This window comes from Hemibagrus wyckioides, linkage group LG24, assembly GCF_019097595.1.
Source record: "Hemibagrus wyckioides isolate EC202008001 linkage group LG24, SWU_Hwy_1.0, whole genome shotgun sequence".
Taxonomy (NCBI): Eukaryota; Metazoa; Chordata; class Actinopteri; order Siluriformes; family Bagridae; genus Hemibagrus; species Hemibagrus wyckioides.
Window position 1 is genome coordinate 8,526,747 of NC_080733.1, and position 25,800 is coordinate 8,552,546.

The 25,800-nt window shown below is 37.7% G+C and overlaps 1 protein-coding gene across 1 annotated transcript; it reads right to left on the reverse strand.

Annotated features, from left to right (window-relative positions):
* Positions 1-223: 223 nt before the first annotated feature.
* si:ch211-57n23.4 (immunoglobulin superfamily DCC subclass member 3) lies at positions 224-20,810 on the reverse strand. Its single transcript, XM_058378057.1, has 14 exons — positions 20,762-20,810; positions 13,264-13,575; positions 12,759-12,903; positions 12,509-12,639; positions 12,009-12,146; positions 11,682-11,840; positions 6,911-7,076; positions 6,136-6,386; positions 5,821-5,985; positions 5,160-5,348; positions 3,934-4,050; positions 3,688-3,814; positions 3,485-3,617; positions 224-3,058 (listed from the first exon to the last, which is right to left on the reverse strand). Exons 1-14 carry the CDS (start codon positions 20,808-20,810, stop codon positions 2,969-2,971), a joined length of 2,172 nt encoding a protein of 723 aa, XP_058234040.1. The 3' UTR covers positions 224-2,968.
* Between the last annotated feature and the right edge of the window lie 4,990 nt (positions 20,811-25,800).

The window sequence follows — 25,800 nt, forward strand, 5'->3', positions numbered from 1 at the left end:
AATAAAAAAAAAGGTTCCTGACCCATTTTTCCTCGAGCTACAGGAAGTGCAGCGTTTTGGGAAAAATGGTCAAAAAGAAAGCAAGTTCGATAAAAAGAACCAGCAAACACTGTATTTCAAAAAAGAGAAATCAATCAGTCTAACACTGGAGAAATCTTGCTCTACAAACAAAATTTAAACAATCTCACTTGGTAGACATCTTTTGGTATCATATTTGCGTCTTCAGAAAAAATGGACAGGAATAAAGTGGGGACTGTTCAGTAATCATGGATAAACACCTATCATGGCTGTGTAGGTAAACCTTTAGCACAGTATGGCATCTTTAGGAAAGCATGTGTTCTTCTTTCATCCAGTGAAAGAGTTGGCCAGATCAAAATGTTATCTAACCCTAATCAGTGAAGTGTGCAGGCCTTAGCCATCTTGTAAAGCTTTGAAAAGCTATCAGTGAATTTTTCTGATAGTTTACCATTAAAACAGTTACATTCTTTGGTTCCATTTATATGTTATTATAAAGACACAGAATTCCCCTTGAATCTGTTTCGTAAGGTAATCTTATGAATTATGACCATTACTGGCCCAAGGTTTAGCCAACTGTTATCCAATCACAGAGAAACACACTTATATATACATACTGCATACACACCTCATGTACATACATGCATGATTCTGTGCTTTGGTTAAGGGAGTAATATAAAAGATAAAGACTATAAATGTTAAAATAGGTACAAGTTATTTGGTTACATTATTATTAGTCTACTTATTTGGCAATTTCATTTCTATCAAAAAATGAAGACACAACTTCTCCAATATCAACATAGAAAATCTCCTTGAAAATATATCCCATTTTCATTTTGGTTATTCTTTAAAATGTATATTCAAAACACGGTGACAGTTCCACGTCAGTCAAGGAAGTCTGAAATGAGGATGTCTCTGACAACTGACAGACTGACAGTCAAGGCTTATTCACACATCCTCATAAAGGCAAAAAACAAACGGCATGAAGCTTTTGGTTTGCTTCAATTAAAGCACTTTCACAATGACTTCCTTTCATAACAGGAACTTAAACGCAATGGTGTATGTTTATCTCTTAAACAAGGTTAGATGAGCAAAACAAAACAAAAAACCGTTTTCATTTTTACATCTTTGGGTATCATAAAGCATGGTTTTCATATTAAAAGCTTTTTTGGGAATCTGGTGCCGTGCCTGTTCGTCCTGAGAGGAGAGCATATCAAGGTCCTACATCCTCTCGGTGAGCTCAAAAGCTTGTCAGCCGTTACATCACCAACTCCACGGTCCCATGGCTACCGTTTTGGCATCTAAAAAGCCGACCTTCTGGCTTGGTTTGGATAACAATCTGTGAAGTGTCAGGGCAGCTTTGGTGCGCATCCTGTAGTCTCCAGGCAGCATGTTTCAGATGGATGGGGTTGAGATGAGTTGAGCTTTTGGTTTTGCAGCATTAGTCAGTGGTACTTCGTATGAAGGCCAAAACTTCATTTCCCACTAGGCAAAAGGTAATGAATAAGGTCCTTACTTTCCATGAAGCACTCCTCGGATGAAATCTCTCCTGTCTATGTTCACTTTACCTCTTTTTGTCTTTTTCTTTGGAGGTTAGTACAAAGAGACAGGAGTCCTTCATCAAGATTCAGATTCTGACAGGCTCCAAGTCACTCTCAGTGCAATGTGACTTTATACACACTGTTCAGAGTGAAGGCAAAAGAAAATGTTTGAAAGCGTTTGTTCTTCTGTTCCACCACTGATGTACTTTGTGCTCATTTGAAATGCAGTGAGACAGTCAGTCGCTTTGGTCCACTAAGGCTAAATTTGGGTTAAAGGCAGCAGCAATGTGAAGTCAAACCAGGGTCACACTCTTCATGGCAGTAACCAGGTGGGCAATGGAGGGCGCTGGAGCAGGCATTGGTGTGGGCACTGGCATTGGCACGCAGAGAAAATGAGATAAGGGCAACTCATAGATCAAACTTCTGAGAGTAAGAGTGCTGACTGGATAGTAGTTCTCATAATCATCTATCATATGATCCCAGGTCAGCATTCTCACTCCAAAAAATTTGATGAACCCAGAATCTTTTTTTTGGCTGAGGTAGGCTTGCTCGAACAGCAGCTGGCTAACAAGAGCAACAATGGCTCAGACATTCTGAGGTAGCTATCTTTGGAGGTATTCAGCTTTTTGGTGGGTTACTTGTGGAAAGAGGAAAAGGGGAAAGGTACAGCAAAGGCACCACCTTTATGATTTCTCCAACTCGGTCTGCCTCAAGGCGTATATGGTGTTTAACAAGGCAATGTATTATTCGTGGTATTATTGAATTAAGGTCAAAGGAGTAGAAAAACTAAAAGATAAAGCTAGTCACAATGTGGCTAGCCTATTTGGCACACTCTGTAGAGACTCCATCTGCCTCTAGCACATACGGTAAATATTTATGAGGCCTGGGTTTGTATAGTGCAAGTCTAGAATGTCTTATTACCAGAGGACACCGTTGCTAGAAAGAAATTTTGGTTTAAGCAGAAAGTCCTCCGATATTAATACATATTTTGGGTTCGGTTTGCTCCTGTGTTACACCTATTTTGGAGCACATGCCTGACATCTAACATCTGGAGCTCTCTAACACTAACTCTGTAATATGTTGTATACTACCTGATAAGGCTATCACTTTGTGTTCCTGTTTTAAATTAAGATCACAAGAATTTACATGTTATATTAAAGCTTTGGTTATAAAACAAATGGTGAATTACTGAATTTTGTATAAGTTCAGACTAATTGTTTAATACTAATATCATTCTGGCCCATGACAGGACCAGTTAAGCCCTTATTCATTATAGCAGCAGCAGTTTTTTTTTTTTTTACACAAACAAGACATGTAATTTGAGGGGGTTCAATAGGGGGACTTTGGTTGGCAGGCTGGTTAGAGAAACCATAGGAAGGCTGAGTGCTGAAGAAGTGGCTTTAGAGACTGTGCTAGCCAGTGCCCGCATCTGTGCCAGGCAAAGCAGATGAGTGCTGCTCTATAAGAACTTGGCACTGCTTTGGGAAAGCCTGGTTTTGACCCTAGGACAGAGAGCAGAAGCAAAGTCAGTGGGATTCATTTAGAGCAATCAGTCAGCTAATTGCCTGATCAGCAGTCCCTTAATCTGTGAACTTCTTTCTCTGTAATTCTCTAAAGTTGCAATATATTACCATGTCACAGCACTTGACTGAACCTTGGCTCTAATTACTCAGCAAAAATGCTGAGAGCCTTTAGTAAACAAAATTCACTCGTTCTGCTGATCTGTCAAAAATCGAATATTTCTAACCAGTAGATCAACCATTTCAAGTGTTTCTCATGATACATGTACAGTTAATGGCCTGAATATCAATTCCTGTTAAACAAGACAGATGCTTTACCTTACATTGATATAATTACTACATATGGTGGTGAACTAGTCCCCAGAAGAGAAAATCTTAATATTTCTTTTATGTAATAAAAGTCTTTACCTGAGGCACAAGTTCGATGGCTTGGGGATGTGGTGCCACATGTTTAGAAATGCCATTGTTTTGAACATGGTGTCCTCCATCCTCACCTCTGGGCACAGACCATCTGTCCTGAGTCCCCTTCCTGCAGAGGAAACTAAATATGCCCAAGATTGAAATTTTTCCATTTAACTATCAAAATGATATTTTTAATGAAGAAATCTTACCTGCGACGATATCCAAACATGAGGAACAGCACACAGAAGATGATGCAGGCCATGCCGATGTGAATTCCAACCACCATCCCTGCTAGTGAACCCTCAGTTTCTCTACAGTTGCACCTGCTCTCCTCTCCTGCACAAATTGTATCCCCACATTGATAATTGTTAGCACACTACCCCAAACACATATCCAAAATGTAATATAGAAGGTCAATTCAAAACATCCAAAACATACATTCATTGAACTCTTACCAGCACTGGCTTTAGCCACGGTTCCATCCTCTGCCAGTGACACCAGTCTCTTGGAGCAGTCACTCTCTCCATTGCCATTGTAGGCCACTAGTTTGACTTCATACACAGCTCCAGCATCTAAGGCACCGTCACAAAAACATTAATCATACAGGCCTTCAAAATGATGCTGAAATTCCCAGAGACTTATTAATTGAATATTAGTCACAAAGCCACAATAAAACTATTGATCAGGTCTTCATTTGTCTCCCTTTTCTATTTTTATTTCACTGTCTGTTTATTTCACTTTATTTTATTTACTTACATCACTGCATTCTTTTATATCCCTATTTAATGATGTTACACATGTTCTAGGTTTAGTAAATATATATCCTAAATATACAGTATCATGCTCAGTGGCATAATCAGCAGTCCAAGAGTAAAAGGCCAGTGTCATAGTTGTGCGCTGTTTGGGCTCTGTAATTTCATATAATTACAAGTAGAGATTCATTCAATTTAAAGGCATAAATGACCTGCAATGGCTGGTCATGATATTAGATGGGAGGATAGCAGCTAATATCCATCAGTAGTTCGGAAATTAAACTGTCAAGAACAATGCATTATACTATGAGTCTCATAGACAGAAATTCATATGATACACACACGCTTATACGCAAGTAGATTAATTAAAGATTTCTATTTTTAAGTGTTTCACTGCCAGAAAATGTAGACGTTGCTTGTGCAATAAAGTAATATTGTAATGACCAGCTAATTAGTTAGTGGCATTTGATATTTTTATAAATGATATAAATTTGGTGACTATGTATGAAAGGCTACAACACAAGTCTTGTAGTTCACAGTCATGTTTCTGTTTAGAAGCTAAGCCAAGAGCCAAAACAACATAAATTGTCTAACCGGTCAATTACTTAACAACTGAACTGCAAATGGTTTCTGCCCAAACTCTGATTGATTAACCGCGGCTCAAACAATTTTCAGTTGCCTCATTACACACAATTCCAGGCACACAAATGTCTTTTTTGTATATAAGAACATAGACACTGTGTCCTTTAATATATCGAATAAAGTAAAGCTCAATAATAACAAAAGTCAGTTATACAAAAGCTGTCATTCTTAGAACCCTTTTGCTGTGCTTATTCACAAGAGACCACACATACAGATATTCTATTCAATTAAACATTTTGAAATAAATCCATAATTAAGTATGTGATCTCACACATTCATACACTTACCAAGATGTGCAATGGTGTGGATATTTGTCTGGCATGACATCTGAATCGGGCCCTGAAAATCTCCATGAGGAACTCTGCGGTAGGACAGTCTGAAACCTTCAACTTTACCCGGCTTGCTGGGCAGCTCCCACAGGATTTGCACTGATGTGACATTGACCACTTTAGTGAAGAATGCAGGTGGACTAGGAACTAAAAAACAGAGAGAGAGATATTATAGCAGATGTACAGGATAGCATCTATTTCAGAAGTGCCCAGCTCCAGTTCTGGAGTCTTGTTTGGTGATGTCTGATTCAATTAATTACCAAATGAATTAGGCATATTAGAGCAGAAAAAAAATTAAAAAATAAACAGCACTCTAATTCTCCATGATAGCAGTTGCGGATCCCTGGACTATATGAAGGCAGTGCAACAGTAGAAAGTGAGTCACAAATGCAAAAGCTCCAAGGAGACATTGAGCAGCAGGAAAACAGATGCTCAAGCATCTGTACATTTGTAGAAGACTTATGCATCCATGAATTAATGAAAACATTCTGAGAAGCGTACACATGTTCACAGAGAAATGAAGTAAAGCTATAGTCTGTTCACATGAAAAAAAACATAAGCAGAAATCTCACCAACTAGGTTTGAGGTCTTATGGAATAAACAACCAACAGTTACATACCGCCCCCTAGTGTTGTAGCAACCACAGTGTGGGACTCCTGGCTCGCACCCACAGGAGAGTAAGCCTTCAGGTAAATGGAATAAGTGGTGGCAGGTTCCAGATTGTTCAGATCATGCTGGTAGGTTGTCTTGCTCACAGCCTCCTGAAGCTCTTTATTCTCTGGCTCTGTAATTAATAAATCATCAAATACATGCATGGGTATTCATGAGTTTCATGGAATATAATCAGGTATATAATTAAAGATGTGTATTGGTTTAAATGAATCTTGATTTTCAGATAAATGACACAGTAATCTCACATAGCAGTATAACTTACCACCCATTTTGCGGATGTGCAACACATATCCGATGATGCTGTCGGTCACCTCTATTGGAGGCTGAGTCCAGGACAGCTGCAGTGTGTTTTTGGACAAAGGTGTGGCCTTCAGGCCCTGAGGAGCTTCAGGCAGCTCTGTGGCCAGAGACACGGCCAGACGAGCACTTGCCTGGTTGGTGCCAGCGCTGTTCTCAGCTATGCACTGGTAGATGGCCTCGTCTTCAGATGTTATACGAGTCACTGCCAGGGTACTGGACAATATGATTGTGCAAAGATGAGCAGGATGAAAAGGGTATATGTGCATTAATATTTAAAAAAAATCAAGTTTAATAGGTTTTTTATTATGATGTCACCATTATTATTATTATTATTATTATTATTATTATTATTATTATTATTATTATTATGCTAGTTTTTATTATTGAGAGTATTACAAGTATATGATACTACTACTACTACTACTACTACTACTACTAATAATAATAATAATAATAATAATAATAATAATTATTATTATTATTATTATTATTATTATTATTATTATTATTATAAGTGACAAAATATTTAAAGAACTTTATGAATTTGAGAATTAATGAATTACGAACTACATGAAATGAAAGTAGACTGCCATCTTGAGGTGACACGCAGGAATTACCCTAAACTCAGACCAGGACATACTAAACATTTTAAATATTCAAATATTAATCTGTCATTTCCTCTCTCTTTCGTGCATTTTAGACTCATTTTTAAGGATTAACATCAAGCCCTTGTGCACCTGTTGTTGTTGGTGAGCTTGACATTGTCTCCAGGTGTGAGGATCTTGCCATTCTTTAGCCAGATGAGATGAGGTTCAGGAACTCCTTGAGCTACACATGTGAACACTGCACTGCCCCCTACAGGTTTAGACACAGACTGGGGCCACTGGATGAATTCAGGAGGAGCTGCAGAGGCAAACAGATGGTATAAGGACAAACGAAATGAAAACATGAACGAGAGGAAAGGCACAGCATACAAAGACCAGGCATACAGCAAATAATTCTGTGATTAAAAACTACTTTGTTAACATTTATTGCAATGCACATTATGGGTATGTGATGAATTGAATGCTAATCTGTATGTAAATGAGCTCATTAAACATGACACTACAGCACTATAGTGTTCACCTATGTAAATATATATGGGCAATTAAAAAAAAAAGGAAAGGAAACACTAACACAAGGTGAATACGGAGCAGACATTGATGTGTTGCTCTTCTATTCTACTTTCACCACAGGGGCTTTGACAATGGGTTCAAAAGTGACAATGATATCATATTTACAGAATCAGTAGGTTTTGAAATCAGGTTTGTGTTAAGAGAGCCAGAGATCTCATTTTCACAAAAGGGAACTGGATATGAATAAGGTTTCCTCAGTTGAATCTACCAGCCTTTGAAATCATCCTTAAATATTTGATCTTGAACTTAAATCTTCTAAACCTGCTCCGTCTCCCAGAGTGACGTTTCAGGATCGTCCGTCTGCACAGCGGGGCAGATGTGGGTTCGCCGTTCCGCATGACACCCCTTCAACGGCCTCACAATAGCCGTGCATATATAGAGTTCTCCAGACCCCTGAACCTTGCATCTTATTAACCTATTGACACTAGCTGAGGCTAAACCCCCACCAGACCTCCAACACCCCCACAGAAGGTCCATGACTCCCCAACCATGGGAAGAGGGTCTGTGTGTGTGTCCATGGAGGTGTGGAAGGTCAAGGGTCAAAGAGAAGAGCGATTTCAATAGAAGACCATTCATCAGTTTATTCAGTCAAGTCCGTTTTTTTAAGACTATAGACAAATATAGATCCGCTGGATGCCCAAACACCCTAAAGGGGGAAAAATATAATTGTGTGTCTGAGCTGATTGATTATGGTTTCAATTTTTAATTGAATTGAATTACTTTCTCTCAGAAAGGATATTTCAGAAAGGCAAAGTATAACCGGTAGCCCATATTAATTCTCTGTGTAAAGTGTTAAACATTTTAAATATTTGCAATAAAGACTTTGCAATAAAGACACATGAGTCTCTAAAATGCCTCAGTCCAGACAAAGCCATGAAACATGGAGATTTAAATCCACCACATGACATATCAATACTTAGCCCTTCATTATCAACCAAAAACAAAGAATGGATATGTGTATAAGGCTGTGAATTGATTCTAAGAGACAGACATTTCTTATTTTAAGACATTTAAAGTATTATTTTAAAATATTGTATAGGATTTAGTTACTTTTGATGCTTTAATTTCCATTCTAAGCCTGCATTCTAGTTATCATATAGTTTATCAGAATACAAATACTGTACATAAGGACAATTAAAATGGAGAAAACAGAGTAAAAGCGCAAAATCCCCTTTGGGGGATAGTTACCCACTTTTAGGCCTGATCAGTTTTATTTTTACAGCTGAGACCTAACAGACAGCTTCACTAACCTTTCACATCAGCCAATCTTTAGAAGAGTATTGATCAGTTTTCCTGTGTGCAAAGACTCAGTGATGACCTTTGGTTTGATCGGCTTGTTCCACATCCGTGTCTATAATTGCTTTTGACTTTCAGTCTTGATGTCATAAATTAGTATGAGTATAATTTTTAAGAATCATTACAAACAAGAATACTTTATAAATAATAAAGTTTCAATTTAAGTTTTAAAGAATCTCTTGATATTAAATGGAAAATGTATAACTGAAGAAATTATAGTGTTAGCTTCATAGCTCTTTCGCATGGGACACTCATAAGCAATAATTTAAAGGCTTATCTCAGATTTTCCCACATTTTCAGAGAAAACCTGGTGATCTCGCAGCTGTGGAATCTGCATTATAAAGCCAGTTAATGACTTTGCTATAATATTTCATATGAAAATCTTCACTCCAAATATAAAGGAGATGAATATCAAAGGGTCTGTCACACAAAGCCACATGTCCCCCCAGCACCTTGAACTTCGTCTCCCTCTGTTGACTCCCAGCTGTGACGAAAACAACCAACCCCACTGCTGCGGTGGTAAAAGTGGGGGCAGGGGCATGGGACGACGGTCACCCTTTCTCATTTGGGAGTCATAAATTCTGCTGGACTCCACCTCTCATCGGCTGTCTGTCAGGCCAGGCTCCACCCCACCCCTGCCTCTCTATAACTGCCACTGGTTCAATGTCAAAGGTGAAAACTGACAGGTCAAAGGTTAGAGGTGATGGCTCTTCACACTAAACACACAAACACACGTTTTCGCTGTGGCTGACCCGTCCGTCTATCATACATTTCCACGTAGACATCTGTTTGGACCAGGATGTCTGTCCAGACCAAAATGGGTCAAGTACACAGGAGAGTGTGAGAGCGTGCGAGAGGAAGCTTTGTAAAAGAATAGATTTCCAATCATCTATGTCTTGGTCTGAGAAATCAACCTCGGCAGTAGGTAGGTATGAACATGGCTTTGAACATAAAATGTAATACATGCAATTTAAATACTTAAAATAGTCTTTAAAAGAAAAGGTCTGTTGGGAATGTACCTAGGGTGCATTTACATTTATTAGGCCATTATTACAATTTATTCAAGTAGGGGACAATAGATATTTATTGCATACTTTATTTATAAGTTATTATGAACTTCCTATTTGAAAAAAATCTAGATCTGCAAATCATATGTTGTATATTTCTCATTTTGGCTGAAGGCAGTAAAACTCTTTGTTCTATTCTTACCAAATAGTAAATCAATAAATTAATGAATATATTAAAGATTAATCCCCATGGCTATACTGCTAAACCCTTTGCACAGGCCAGATAGGTAGAACTATTGATTGAGCAGATTAAGGATGGACACTTGGGATATAAATTGAGAAAAAAAGACAGCTGGGTGCAAGGATTTAGCAAAAGCAAAGCAGTATTAAGACTAATTCTATTAGACACAATCTGATAGATTACTAGTTTAATTAAGCACAGTGAATTTGTCTTTTCAAAAAAAAAAAAAACCATGACTTTTATCTGTGCTGTAGTCTGCAGAAAGAGTCTGGATGATAATACCATCCTGGTGTTTACTAGCATCAGACCTTTTTACAATGTTTTAGTCTCACTGAACATTATAATGACTATTCCATCCGGTGTGCTATTTTCTGTGTGCTCTCTAAGGCAAGGCAAATTATTCCCTTGGTAAGGGTAATGCAATAAGGTTTAAATTTCAGGAAGAAAAAGTGTTGGTTTACAGTTACACCTCACTTTTAACAAAACTGAATGCAGTCTGCAATTTATGATACGTTTATGGCTATGTTGTGTGTCCAGTTACCCTGAGGACATCCAATTAGTGAAGTAATGTCATAGAGAAATATGAGCAGGCTATGAACAGAGACAGTGGCAGGGTGATGGATGAGCCATGTCAGCCTGAGGCACAAAGAGCGAGGCTACTTATGGCAGGCTTCATTTCCACTCTGCACCCCCGCATCCTAAAATCCAGTTGGACAGTAGCTTTAGTGCTTAGTTACCAAAAGTGCTAGTTAATGGTCTCATGGTTTACATGAAAAAGAGACAATAGGAAGACACCATTCCCTTCAGGTTTGGAGTAATGACTGGTGGGAGAGACTATTGACTTCTAACCTCCTCCTTGCAAAACAGCTTTCATAAAGAATCATAAAGAATCACTTAACACAAGTCAGGCCATTTTTGTACTCAACACTGCAAACAAATGTTCTTAACATCTTAGCAAATGAAACTATCTTAAAACTAGTCACATGTATCTGCTATTTCCTATGATAAGATTGCAATAAAACAAGTAAAAGATTATAAAACATATTTGTAGAAATATTTTCCTACTCAAACTTCAAGCTTGAAATGAATGAAAATATCTACAACAAATGTGTCTTGTAATGCTACATATATTCTCTTATATATATTTATTTATTATTATTTTACTCTACTTATCAGTGTTGCACATTTACAACTGCAACGTCTGGAGCTGCACTTCTGCTCTTGTGTTGTTTATGGTGTGACAATAAAGAGACATTTGATTTCATTTGCAATCTTTGAAAAGGAAATACTAGATAATTTGGATGAAATTGAAGTTGAAATAAGAAGTCAATTTTTGCAGTGAAGTGATCTATAATCTTATGGACAACCCTTATATGAACATGTGTATCAGGCTTCACTGCTATTACAAATATTGTAAAAGCAGTGCATTCACCGAAAATCACTGCCTGACCTTATTGGGTTTAAATGTGGAACTACAGTTAAAACAGCTCAATAATTTCTTTGTCAACATGGAGTAAGTTCAGTCATCATGAATTATTCATCCATCTTCAGGTACTACTTTATCCAAGTTGAGATCACAGTGTATCCTGAACCCAATTTGTGGACACTGGAAGCAAACCAATGATACAGAAGTATAATTTAGAGCAGAAATGGCACCTAATAGGCACCTGGAGATATCATGGACATCAGGAGAACATGTGAATCTCCAAAGAAAGTAACTTGAGCTCAGGATTGGACCATGGAGCTGAATTATGTTGCATGATATCTATTTTAGTTTTAACTATCTTACCTTGAACTACTAGCCTGCCAAGAGCTGTACGTCTCATCCTGGTACCAGGACGGTTGGCAGCACACACATACACTCCTGAGTGCTGCAGCGATACGTCAGAGATCATCAGGTTCCCCGTGCCCAGGACCTGGATTCCTTCCACACCTATGGATCTGCCATCTGAAGACCCACACACACAGAAACACAGGTGAACTATAGCACTGAACAGATAATCTAGTACACACCTGTATATAAAGCGCAATAATAAAAAACAACAATGTTATCAGTGATACGCAGATGATAGTATTATAGGATTATTAAAACATGCTAGTAGCTGAAGTTTCTAACCCAGTCTGCTCCAAGACACGATAGGTCTGGGGTTTCCTGTAGCAATACACTCCAAAATGGCTGTCTGATGGACAGTGATAGTGAGATTCTGAGGGCCAGACAGGATCACTGGTTCCTTGTAGATGCGTGGAGCTCCACCTGACAGAAAATAAAATTAGGAAAATGTGGTGAAGAATAGAGGGCATTCAAGTTGAATTGAAATCAACTATGACAGAAATATGACAATATGAAGTCATGACATTTCAAACAATTACTGTATTCGCTGTATGATTTATTTATGATCAGCTTCATAAAATAATAAAAATGCAACATGTCTATTATCATCCAATATTTCAAGAAGGATTTGTACGATTATTATTTTATGAAGCATATATAGTTCAAACCAAGTGATGAGCTGAAAATGTCATGATGTCAAAATCATAGGCTACTTGAACTTGATATTGATATTGTATTTTACAAACATCTGTCTATCTGTTTATAAAAAGGAAATGCTCACTGACCGGTAACGTTGAGCAGGGCTTCATGACTGTAGCGGATGTTAGCAATATTGGTGGCAACACAGCGGAAAATTCCAGCGTCTGACTTCTTCACTCCAGTGATCTGCAGGATGCCCATGGGGAGAAGTGTGTACCTGGATTGGACAGAAAGAAAGAGGAGAATAAGTGACTGTCTGTGAGAGGGAGAAAAGGGCACAAAGCAAAAGATATTGGTTCAAAGAAATATAAAAAAAACGATGTGTCTTCATATTACCTTTCATTTGATGTGCTGATGGCCATGCGATCCTTCTCCCAGGTGATGCTGGCCTCGGGAATACTGTTCACCTGGCACTGAAAACGTGCCACTCCTCCCTCATCCACTGACATGGACTCTGGATGAGTGTGAAACTTAGGAAGAGCTGTATGGGACAGACAGACACACAGACAGACACACAGACAGACAGATGAGAGTCTTTTTCTTTTTTTTTTTAAAGTCACTGATTCAGTTTCATATTTTCATCATATAAATAATCAAACTTATAAACCTTGCATGTGCAATAAAACATGTGCACTTAAATATTGAATAAACATTATTTGAGAAGTGGAACTCTCTTCTTTAAATAAATGCATGATTTGTTAATGTGCATTACGTTTTAATTTTTAGAGCATTGTAGTTGTGTTATAGTTACAAAGTGTTATATAGTTAATATCATGTATCATATCAGGTTATATAGCTGAAAGCATGTGATATACAGTCACTACTTGTCTATCTCACGTACATGCCAGCTGAACACGGGCCTTACGGCTGACCAGCATGCCGTAACGGTTCTGGGCAGCACAGTGGTATTCTCCAGCATCAGTAGAATCTCCATCTCGTTTCTTCTGGAAGCTTCGAATCAGCAGCGTGCCATTGGAAAAAACTGTGGCCCGTGTACCAGCTCCTGTAGGCACTGGTTTCCCATTCTTAAGCCACGTCACAGTGATGGGTTCCTCACCCTCCACCCGGCAGTCCAGCATGAGAGGTCTCTCCCTTACAGCAATCACATCATTGGGCTGGAGCAGAAAGGCCAGCTCTAAGCCATGACATACACCTGACCAAGAGAAAGAGAGAACTGGTTAGACCACAACTGTAGAAAATTGTAATATTGGTATTTTAAGGTTTTATCTTTTTTTATTTTAAGCTCAGATAGAACATTATAATACTAAGACCAGCATATGAATTTGTTAACTTGCACCTATGTTGCGACAATTCAAGACTAAGGATCAGGGCTGCTTATGCTTTATATATGATTAGTGTGTAGTAGTATTAATTGATGTCAATAGTTTTTAATTACTATGTAGTGCTTTGGAAAAAAGATGTTACCAAACCATGAAAATAATAAAAATTACCAGACATGGAGACAGTAACTTCCCCTGCACTGTATCCCTGCTCAGTAATGGACTGGACAAACTTGACAAACCTGGCAACAAACTACTGAAATGTATCCTCACAGCTAGTGCAAATTCTCAAATCTGTAGACTCTATGATATAATAATTTTCATTTTATTTGTACCTCTCTAGTTCACTGCTTAATTTCATTTCAGTCTTTGTTACTGAAGCAATTGCCAAAACAAATTCATTGAAGGTGCACTGTTACTTGAGCAATAAAGACCTTTCTGCTTCTGTGATACATACATTTTAACACCCAAAACAAATCACTGAAAAATATGATTTCTTCTCCATAAACCCCATTTTGCTCATTACAAAGCACATGGGTATAAATGAAAATAGTGACTACACTATTCTACACCAGCTCCACTATATAAGTAAGCTTTAATTCTTATCTACACTGCCTTGCTAGATTGAGGTGTTATATTCTCAGTATCCCCTTCAGCTCTATATCATCAAACTAAGCCTGGCTATAACAATAAGGCCAAATGCCATGTGGCCACTGAACCAAAAAGGTCTGGACAAAGCAAAAACAAGGCCTAAAAAGTAGTGAGGGTTACGAGGTCAAGTTAAAGCAGCCACTTTTGAGTAAGCCCACCCTGATGACAATAGCAGTGTCACAACTCCCTTTTTTCCAGCTCCCTAAAAAAACTGCAATCAACCATCAGGAGCCATCAGTGCTCCTCTCAGATTGGGCCATCTGCCCCCTACTTATGCAGACCCCCACCCTTCCAAACCCCCACCCCAGACCCCATTTTCCTTTCACTCTGACTTGGAGGTGACTTTCCCATGCCACTCGCTAACCCCAGTCCTCTCGAAGTGTCAACCTTTACGCTACGGCTCTTTCCTTCATTTGCTTTTCTTTTCAGAGGGACGTCTCCAGACCCCCGTCCACATGTATGCCCCAAAGTGACCCAGGGAGATAGCCATTGCTTTAGTCCCAGCTGCTGTTGAGGTCTGCTCTTGAACTTGCACTAGAAAATGTGAAGTAGGGATCTGAGGCTTCTGGACACAAGTGTAGCCCCCAACCCGGTATGCACATTATGCACATCACAGCTCTGACAACTGGTCCTCGTAAACATGCACCTGCTTTAACTCCAGGGATTAACCATTTTAATATATACAGCACAATATTTACCTACAACAATTTAGTCTTAGGCTATAAGTTTTATTAAGATCAGCAAAGCTCTCTGTATTACTTGCTCACATGTTCAATACATTCAAGTTTTAAATAAGCTAACACTATACTGATGTTATATTATGTCAATAAATGAGGTAAAGATGCATGGGCTGAACCATGCAAAGAATTTCTATGACCCCCCTGTAAAGTGTATTAAAAGACTATTCATAAAAAATGAGCTAGTAACTTGTAGCTTATTTTGTATGTTAGCTAATTTTAAATGACATAGATAAAGCACTTTAGTTTGTTTTCTAAATAGCAATGGAGCACTTAAAACATTTTGTGCAGAACCTTTCAGGCTCATTAGCATATTTAAAACCTACAGCTGCTTTTTCAGTAATACAAGCTCCTACAACCAAGCAACCTGTATAAAACAGGAACATAATATTGTGTAATACATTTCCTATTTCTTTCAAACCCATTTTTATTCTAGATTATCATTCTAGTACTTGGTATTGGGATATGATGCTTTATGTTGACTTCAAGTCAACCGTATGATATTGTGTTACTACTACATGACTCAGGATCTACATTTATTACCACAGATTCTAAAAGATTATCATGCTTATTCCCTCTGTGATGATGTGTCACACTCAGCAGATGCAGAAAGTCTTGCTCAGCTGTGCTGTGCTGCCTCCTGACCCCTGGTCCAACCCCCACCTGCCTACTGTGGGATAATATAATTCAGAGGTGACTTGTGGGGAAGGGAGGTTATGTCATAAGCTGGATTCAGTAAGTCCATATAAACATAACACATTTTCCAGGGATGCTAAAATGTGGTACTGTGTTACTAGCACTCAGTCTAGTACTTCATATAAAAGTAATTTGAATCATAAAGACCTAAAACCATAATATACTATAATACACATGTCCAAGGATCTTTATTTCTATAAACTGGACCTCAGTTTTCAGAAGTATTATAGTACCATGTATTGAAGTGATATTTTAAGTTTCCTGATTATAAGACCTTCAGACGATCTACATGATTGAGTGTTGTCTGAGAGGAATTCATTATCAATCACAGTTAAAGAATAGTGAAAATGAGATTCTGGGGTTATTGTTAGTGATGTCCAGCACAGCAGGAGTCCTCCACTCATCCCCACCCCTTGAATCGTGCCCCATCCCCTAAAGGGTCATGAGAGAGTTGGCTATATGTGAATAGTAGAAGTGGGGGCTTGTGACGAACAGCCAGTGTCCAGTCACCACAGCCATCTCTATCCCTCTTTTAGTTTATTGTCTTCACTTGGGGTTGGCCCTGAACTTCGCTACTATTTTGGTAGCCAGACCTTGCACTAAGCTTCCCCATCCCCCAGACAAAGACCTTAACTGGGTCTGGACAACCATCAAGGCAAAAATTAGCAAAATTTCCACTTTCACTTGATTTTTTGTGAGACAATCAGTAAAATCAGGAAAGGCTAAGAATGATAGAGGCTCTTTGAATTTGATTTGGTTCTGCTTTTTCTTTAGATGCTAAAATGTCCAACAATATATTTCATAATGCCATTAAACTCACAAAACAAAGTTTTTGAAAGCGTCTTGTTAATCACTAGTTTTACCAAAGAACAAGCAAAATGATGCAGAGTGATTAAATAAGGAAACCTAAACCGTTGTGGATCTTATTATTTTAACCTATCAACTGGTCACTCTCAAATACTGTTAGGAAATGATCTAGCTAGATAAAATCTCATAGTAATTTCTGCTATTTATTTACTGTAGCTGTAAATGCAAAATATTTGGTTTTGATCTAAATAAAATACGGCCATTTCAGAAATTAATAGGCAATTTAATTTAAACAAAAATGCTCAAATAGAGTATGTTCAATAAAGTATATATTACACTATATAAGACTTTTGTTTCAGAACATCTGTGCTTGGATATGCAGAGTGCATGCTGATGTTAAGCTTATTATGATTTCTCTATGGTCCTCTCCCACTAGAGTAAGTAGATTTGGTCATTCAAACTTGGCCCCTACTTACAAAATGTGTTACAAGGCTTTGAACGGAATTCCAGATGCATATGCACATTCACAAATTCCTTTCCCTCCCCTTTTTCGTCCATTATGTCAATGACTGCTGCAGGAGCTACAACACAAACAATGGCTGAATACAAACCTTGGGGGAGGAATTGTAAAGAAGCTGGGAGAAGAAGGGGGCTCGCCGGGATCCGTGCAACGAAGTGGCCTGGAACTCTTTCTTTTGTCCTAATAATGGGAGTTAAACTATCCCAAGCTATGACTGCCACAAGCTCTTTATCAGCGTGCTGCATTAACACCCCTCTGTGAGCTAGCAGGGAGGCCAGACTTTGCTTTTGTTTAAGAGCTAATTGTCATTAGCTGGCATATGCCAAGTTCAAAGCCATGTAAACACCCACAGTTTCCGACTGGACCAGGAAACGTGTGTGTTGTGTTCGCTACACCTCTTTCATGTCACTTGTTGTCACAAAACAAAATTAATGCAATCTACTTTATTAAACCTTTACTGTTATTTTACAACTGGCAAAACAAAAATACATTAATTAAAAAATTGTTGTTATTATATTAGCGATCATGCTAGTTTATCTCAGTAGATGTTGGTTGTGTCAGCTAAAATGTTTTTGTTAATTAGATTGGATTCAATGCTTGACATTCTCTTTGTAAGGGTTTGTCAAACCACAAACCTTTAGCTTGGATCAATAAGCAATATTCTGTAATTGGGGGAGGACAACACATGGGTTTGATCCCCAGTCTGTAATTACAGGGGGAAGGGCCAAAGGAAAGGACCTGCACTTCCATTAAGCCACAATCTCATTAAATCCAAAGAATGGACCAAAGTGTTGGTTTACAACATAAATACTGTGTTTTAGCCTCAAAACCTAAATTCACTTATTATGAACCAGACATCAGAAATAAAATGCTTCCTTGTGGTATAAGCAGCCGGATCTATCATCTAGATGTATAAATGTATCTAGATATGTAACCAAGTGTTTCATTTCTCAGTTTGCACTTTCTGGGTTGTTCATTTTTTTTGTTTGATGGCCCACATTTGGAGCTACTAAAAGTTAAGCAGAATATGATAACTCATTTCTTTATTACCTAATCTGCTGGTAGGACTGGGTTTGGTGAGTGACATATGGAGCCCCCCAAACACAAACTGCTAAAGGTTACTGCCTAATAAAGATGACCAAGCTGCTAGTGTTAACTACAAAAAAGAGAGAATGGTCTAACAAGATGCTTAAATAATATTACAATTTAACTGTAATATTCTAAATGAAATGTTGAGTATTAAACTGTCTATTCAGGAGTGTAAAAATGTTTAATTTTTATGGATGAATCTCCTAATATAAAATCTCAGCTCAATCCCATGTTAAAGTGTGTGCAGCATTCGGTAGTTGAGATTATTAGGATTATCAGTATTCGGGTTGAGACGTCTCAATCGGAATGAAGTACAACCACTTTGTCCACAGTTATAAAATAATCATAAGAGTGTCCTGGCTGTAAATGTGATCTCTACATAAGACACAACCCTTAAAAAAGAGGTCAGCTTGTATCTAGGCCTGAAGGTTATCCATCCCACAAACATCCCTGCAGGAAAGTGTATTAGGAAGGGATTAGATGTACAGATCCATACTGTGATGTGACCTACACCTCAGGAACATAATTGTACCTTCAGCAGGATATAGCCCTGCAGGATTACCTTAAGTCCACCAGTGATAGAGACGTCACCCACCCACCTCTGCACCAGACTGCTGTGGTCTAATTCACTACTATTGTAGCATGGTGGATTAGCTAGAGGGGTGTCTTGTCTAAATTACTGGGTTCTAGTATGCCTGCCTGAAGATTGGGGTGAACCAGGCAAGAGCGGAGGGGAGGCTGAACACAATCACGGGCAGCTGTGAAGGGGTTGCCCTAACACTCACAGATGCACACATGCATGTGCACACATGCTTTAATAAAGGTTTCAATCTCAGTCAGTCTCCCCAGAAGGTCTGGCCAGTGTTATGGAGATGAGGGTGTGAGGGTCAGGTCAGAGGGGGTGGAGAAAACTGGCCACTATTGTTCCCATGGCTCTTTTTTTTTGGACCCTTCTTTGGACTGCTCCACTGACCAGACGGGGGATCCTAGAGGTTAATGTCACCCAAGGTCATCATGAGACCTTCTCTTTAAAACCACAAGTCTCTCTCCTCCCTCATGGGACTCACCAGCTCCTTCTGTTCCACTGCTTCAGCACACTGTTTATTTATGGCTCTTGGCTCTGAATACACACCACCAGATTCATAGAAATAAACATGAACTTTAAAATAAACTTCTTAATCCCATGCCTAGTTTAATATAAGGCCATAATTAAAAGTGCAGGCTGCCATTAAAAAAATAGTTCTCTAATATATTGAATATATTGGAAGATAATAAAAGCATGTTCGTTTTAAAAGAATTTTAACTTTCTTTCAAAAGAAAAGTTTACATACCACGTGCAATTTAATAATATTGGAATTGCTAATGAATAAATAAATAAATAAATAAATAAATAAATAAATCAACAAAAAAGTTCCTAATGCATTATTGGTAAGTAGTAGAAGGATATCTGTTTCCAAAACCTTCTTCAGTCCAAAAAATGTATTTTTCAAATTATTTTTTTAACACCATGTCTAGCTGAATACAATTTCCATTCACTGCTCAAAAGAATAAACTTCTCAGACTGACAGTAAACTGTTGTTTACAGAAAAGTCCCCTACTATATTCTTGATGGATCAAGGCATATTAATTTCCAAATCCCTTTCTGGAAGCATTTTTCATGTGCCTCTATCCAAGTTCAACAAAAACTCCAGAGGTTTACAAAGTGTAAAGAAACTTCAAATAACAATTTGAACTGTATAAATTCGTACTGATGCTCAGACACAACCAACACCAGTGAAAACTGTACACTGTCCCTAAATGCCCTTAATGCTATATCTGTATATCATCATTTATTATAGGGGTAACATTTACGAAGGACAAGAATTGAACAAAATATTAGCCTGGCCAATCTATTGACACCAAAAATGTCTGGAACCATGTAGAATTTACAATACAATGTGCATTGTGTCCAAACCTTCAAAATAACAAAATAATGTTCTTTATGGTCCAGAATTGAATAATAACTAACAACACAAACTTCTACTGGACACTACTACTGGATAATTACTATTGGATAATACTAACTCTAATATTAAACACTACTATAGCAACTATACACAGCCATCAGGCAGATTCAGGTCCATCTGTTATACTTATTTATAATAATAATAATAATAATAATAATAATAATAATAACAACAACAACAACAACTCTAGATTTAGATTGTAGATTTGAAATGAAATGAAATGTAGATTTACATTTCATTTTGTCAGTTCTACAAATCTGAATCAACTTTCTATAAAAATCTCTAAGGCATTTGTGCCAACAGTGATCATGAATGTGAAAAATTGAAAATATTTCTAGAAATAAACAACTTTTCTGCATATGAACATATGTAGGGACATCAAATAAAGGACAAATGTCGTGACAGCACGTTAGTTATGTTAGACAAAACTTAAACTAAAAACACTGATGTCTAAATTAATAATAATAATAATAATAATAATAATAATAATAATAATAATAAAAATAATAATAATAATAATAATAATAATAATAAAGTCTTAAATGATACTTACGTGAACAGATAAAGGTCAGTAAAAAGGGCAGCAAAATCCGTGGCTTCATGTTCACGTAAATCCAGTTAAAGCTTGAAATAAACTTCTTTGGGCTTGAAAACGTGTAAAAAAACCCAACAACGCTCGTTTAATTATTGCGTTAATTAAAATATTACGCAGCTATTTATTTATTTATTATCTTTTTTTAATATTAAGAAAACATTTCTAATTAGTCGCAGTAATCCAGCGGATGCCGGGCGGAGGGCTGCTACTCATGTCCAGAGCCACGGTTAAAATGCTCTGTGACTGAGTGTGACCAGTAGTGGACATCAGAGGCTCAGTCCGCGTCTCCTGCCGTCTTGCTGTCATTCACACAGCAGTGAACGCGCACCCTGACAGCTCGAGCTGGGGAGAGCCAATCAGAATCCGCAGAATCCGCAGGATCCATGCGGGGGGCGGGGATTAAAACCATACATATACGCAGATGTTCATTAAATCACAGCTCCACTTTTATATAGGTTTTTGTATCACACTCAGCGTTTTTCAGTGCTGTTCGCCTGACACTTTTCTAACAGGGAAAGCTTTCAGTCAGGGTTATTCACTGTTCTGTTACACAACATTCCTCACCATTGCAACAGTTCACAAGAGTAACAGTAAAGGAAAGTGCTTTATTGGGCCTTGAAAGTGGAAAAAAGCAATCCTGCAAATTTGCACGTTGTCTTTTACAGTCTTTTACGTTTACAGTCTTCTTCATCTTCATCATCAACATCTTCTTCTTCTTCTTCTTCTTATACTACTACTACTACTACTACTACTACTACTATGATTATTATTATTATTATTATTATTATTATTATTATTATTACTACTACTACTACTACTACTACTTGTTGTTGCTATAAATAAGACAATTTAAAGTGGTTCTGTTTTTTTCATAGTCAGCTTACATGCACTTTTGAGTAGCACCATGAACAAATGAGAATTTGACACACTTGCCTCAATCAGCAATATATACTGTATATATACACCGATAACATTATGAGTAGTGACAGGTGAAGTGAAGTGAATAACTCTGATGATCTCCTCATCATGGCACCTGTTAGTGGGTGGGATATATTAGGCTGCAAGTGAACAATGTTGATGTGTTAGAAGCAGGAAAAATGGGTAAGCGTAAGGATTTGAGCGAGTTTGAAAAGGACCAAATTGTGATGGTTAGACGACTGGATCAGAGCATCTCCAAAACTGCAGCTCTTGTGGGGTGTTCCCAGTCTGCAGTTGTGAGTATCTATCAAAAGTATCCTTTAAGTCCTGTAAGTCCTTTAAGTCCTGGTAGTTGCGAGGAGTGGCCCTTGGAAGCCCCACCTCACAACTTCCAGGACTTAAAGGATCTGCTGCTAACATCTTAGTGCCAGATACCACAGCACACCTTCAGGGATCTAGTGGAGTCCATGTCTCGATGAGTCAGGGTTGTTTTGGCAGCAAAAGGGGGACCAATACATAAGAGAAAGCAAATACATAGAAAAATCAATGAATTTCTGAGAAATCTTTACCTTCACTCTTGTCTACAGTCCTGTAGATATTTAATGAACATTTACATTAACACATGTGACTGGATAAGTGATAACAGAGGTTATGATACAGAAACCATACTGGACAGGGGGACAGGGGAGACAAGTCCACACCTTCCTGAGGTTTGTTGAAATAATCTTGCAATTTGTTTTTTTACAGATTCCAGAAACGTACAGACTGCCTCTTCAGAATAATTGGCAATGAAAAAAGTTTACTATAAGAGTTAGAATCGTGCAGTGTATTTGTGGATTATTAGTGTCTATCCCATCAGCATTTAATTTGGTTTCTTAAACAACTCTTACTTTCTCCCTCCCCAATCCATTTTTGTCTAGATATAAAGAACCTTGGAATTTTAATGTGTAAATCTCATCTAACTTAACTGTAATGCAATCAAGTTTAGAAAGTTCTGGAAAGTTCTGCAATTTTAGGCATCACCTTATTTTCATCTGCTCTTTTAAGTTTGGCCAGATTGCTACCAAATTTCAGCAGTTCCCAAAGGGTACAATATGAATTAAGGACTAAAGTTCTTTTCCAATACTGCTCAATCAGTGATGTGACATCCTTTTAACATCCTCAAACTGGAGAAGAGAATTGTTTCATTTCCAGTAAGAAGGTGTAAAGTTAAGGGGTGTTGAGAGATGGCTCTGTGGTCTGTAAGAAGTGTAGCATGAATGTTGACTAAGTTACAACAATCTGCTAGGCTTTAGGAGTATAAGCGTATAGGTTCTCTGCTACTGGAAATATTTCTCTCCAATATCAACTACATTAAACCAGATCTTAAAAGCGTTCATAGTTGGATTTATTAATGCAGTTCTGGGAGGACACCTGCCCAGGTCATTATTTAGCACCATATTACAATTTCCACCTAAGATAAGTATGGCACCGGGGTAATTATTTATGCAGTGTTGTATATTTCACTTATATCACTTATCACAACCAATACATTGGTGTTTCCTTTAGATAGATAGATAGATAGATAGATAGATAGATAGATAGATAGATAGATAGATAGATAGATAGATAGATAGATAGATAGATAGATAGACAGACAGACAGACAGAAAGACAGACAGACAGACAGACAGACAGACAGACAGACAGATAGATAGATAGATAGATAGATAGATAGATAGATAGATAGATAGATAGATAGATAGATAGATAGATAGATAGATAGATAGATAGATACAACTTTACTGTCATTGCATCTACTAGAAGAGAAAATATACAACTTCAGTAGATTTATGGTTGTGGGGAAAAAAACTGGCCTGCTGGTTCTGGTGTGGATGGTCCTGTATCTCTTCCTAACCCTAGGAGGTTAAACAGTTTGTGACTAGGGTGGGAAGAGTCCTTGATGATTTTGTGTGCTCTGCACAGACATCTACCGTGGTGAAGAGACTCACCGGCCATTCCTAAAGGTTTCATAAATATAGCACGAAACACTTTTGTTAACATGCCAGAGGTATTATGTGAGTTGCTTACTTTTACTTTTACTTACTTTTAATTTTAATTTTAATGATATGCTTCAGTGCTTCCCAATAAACTTATTCGCTCTTGTTTCAATTCTATACTATATCCAACATTTCTGTATCATAACGTCACGTCTTGCAAGTTTATGATAAGCAAACTGTACAAAAATTGTCATCTCAGGTGATTCATCCCCAGCCCAGGATCTTGCATTATCTCTGAACAACTCAATGATCTCCCCTTCAGCCACTGCTCGCAACCTTGGGGTAACCATGGACAATCAACTATCCTTTTCCTCCCATGTTGCCAATGTGACATGCTCATGTTGGTTTCTTCTGTACAACATTAGAAGGATTCGACCATTCCTATCCACACAGGCTACTCAAGTGCTTGTTCAGTCTCTGGTTATTTCGAGACTGGACTATTGCAACTCTTTACTGGCAGGTCTTCCTCTGAATGCAATTCGTCCACTGCAAATGATCCAAAATTCAGCTTCATGGCTTGTTTTCAACCTGCCTAAGTTCTCCCACCCCACCCCTCTGCTGTGTTCTCTCCACTGGCTTCCGGTAGCTGCACGCATAAGATTCAAAGCACTGATGCTTGCCTACAAAGCCAAGAATGGACCAGCACCATCTTACGTCAAAGCTCTTATTACTCCTCGCACTGCACCTCGCTCTCTCTGATCCACTAGCACTGCCCGACTGGTCCCACCATCTCTCAGGGCAAAAGATAGGTATACATCTAGACTCTTCTCTGTTCTGGCACCTAGGTGGTGGAATGAACTTCCCCTAGATGTCCGTACAGCAGAGTCTCTGACTATCTTCAAACGACGATTTAAGACCTACCTTTTCCTGAAGCACTTAAACTAGCTCTTATCTTTCCCTGTTTATGTATTATGTTTAAAAAAAACAAAAAAACAATTTTAATGGTATCTTAAGTCCTTAAGTAACCTATTGAACCAGTGTTAATGTTTTCAATGACAGAGACTTAAAGCACTTTTGTATGTCGCTCTGGATAATGCCAAATGCCAGAAATGTAAATGTAAATATAAACATGATATTTGTACAATAAAAGACAAAGGCTTGTAATCCACCATTTTCATAGTCTTGTGTAAGTTGTGATCTTTTAATATAATGCTCATGTTTTTTGTTTTTTTTTTCAAATAAAATTAAAATGAATTTGGTTAACTCTATTAGATGCATTATAGATATAGCTAGAAAGACTTTCCATTTTAGTTAGACAAATTCTTCCAAAAACAGACACATCACTTTTCATCCATGCATCTGACCCAAGACTGACCTTGCATACTTTTCATCTGTTCCAGACATTTTACTTTTCCATCATAGCCTCATCATTAGAAATGTGCACACCTTAATATTTAACACTCCACTTGACTGGAATATTGTATGCAGTTCATGTATTGTAACTGTAATTTATTTGCCAATATTAAGTTTTAAACCCGAATACTATTTCAATCAGGAATCTGATCTGATTTTAAAAATAATGTTGAATTGACTAATCACAATTTCCTGTTCAAACACCTTTAATTTTTGGAACTCTTGATGAGAAGAGCCAACATCTCTATAGCCAGATTAATTAATGTAGGTGAGATAGGGAAGGCTGGAGTAACTCCTCTTTTAATGTCAAACCTGATTTTGAAAGTTGATTAGTGTTAATGCTATTAAGATAGAAGGGCTAAAGAAAACCTTAGACTTTGTATGTGCCAAAGTACAAGTTCAGAAGAAGAACATTAAGACCTAGATGCCAGACTTAACGCTCAAGAATGTCTTACGGATAAATAGGCTTATAACATTAAAGCGCACGCGTTTATTGACGATGTCAAGATTTTTCCATAAATTCTATAATGTTCTTCTAAACCTGTACCTCTAAACTGTCCCTCAACCTTTGAGCTATTAACATACCGTAACTGTAAGTCTTAAGATGGACATTTAAAACTGGTCATCAGAGCTCTGGTCTGTTAATTTTGCTGGTAAACCATTTTGATCTTTTAAATGTAGATCTTTT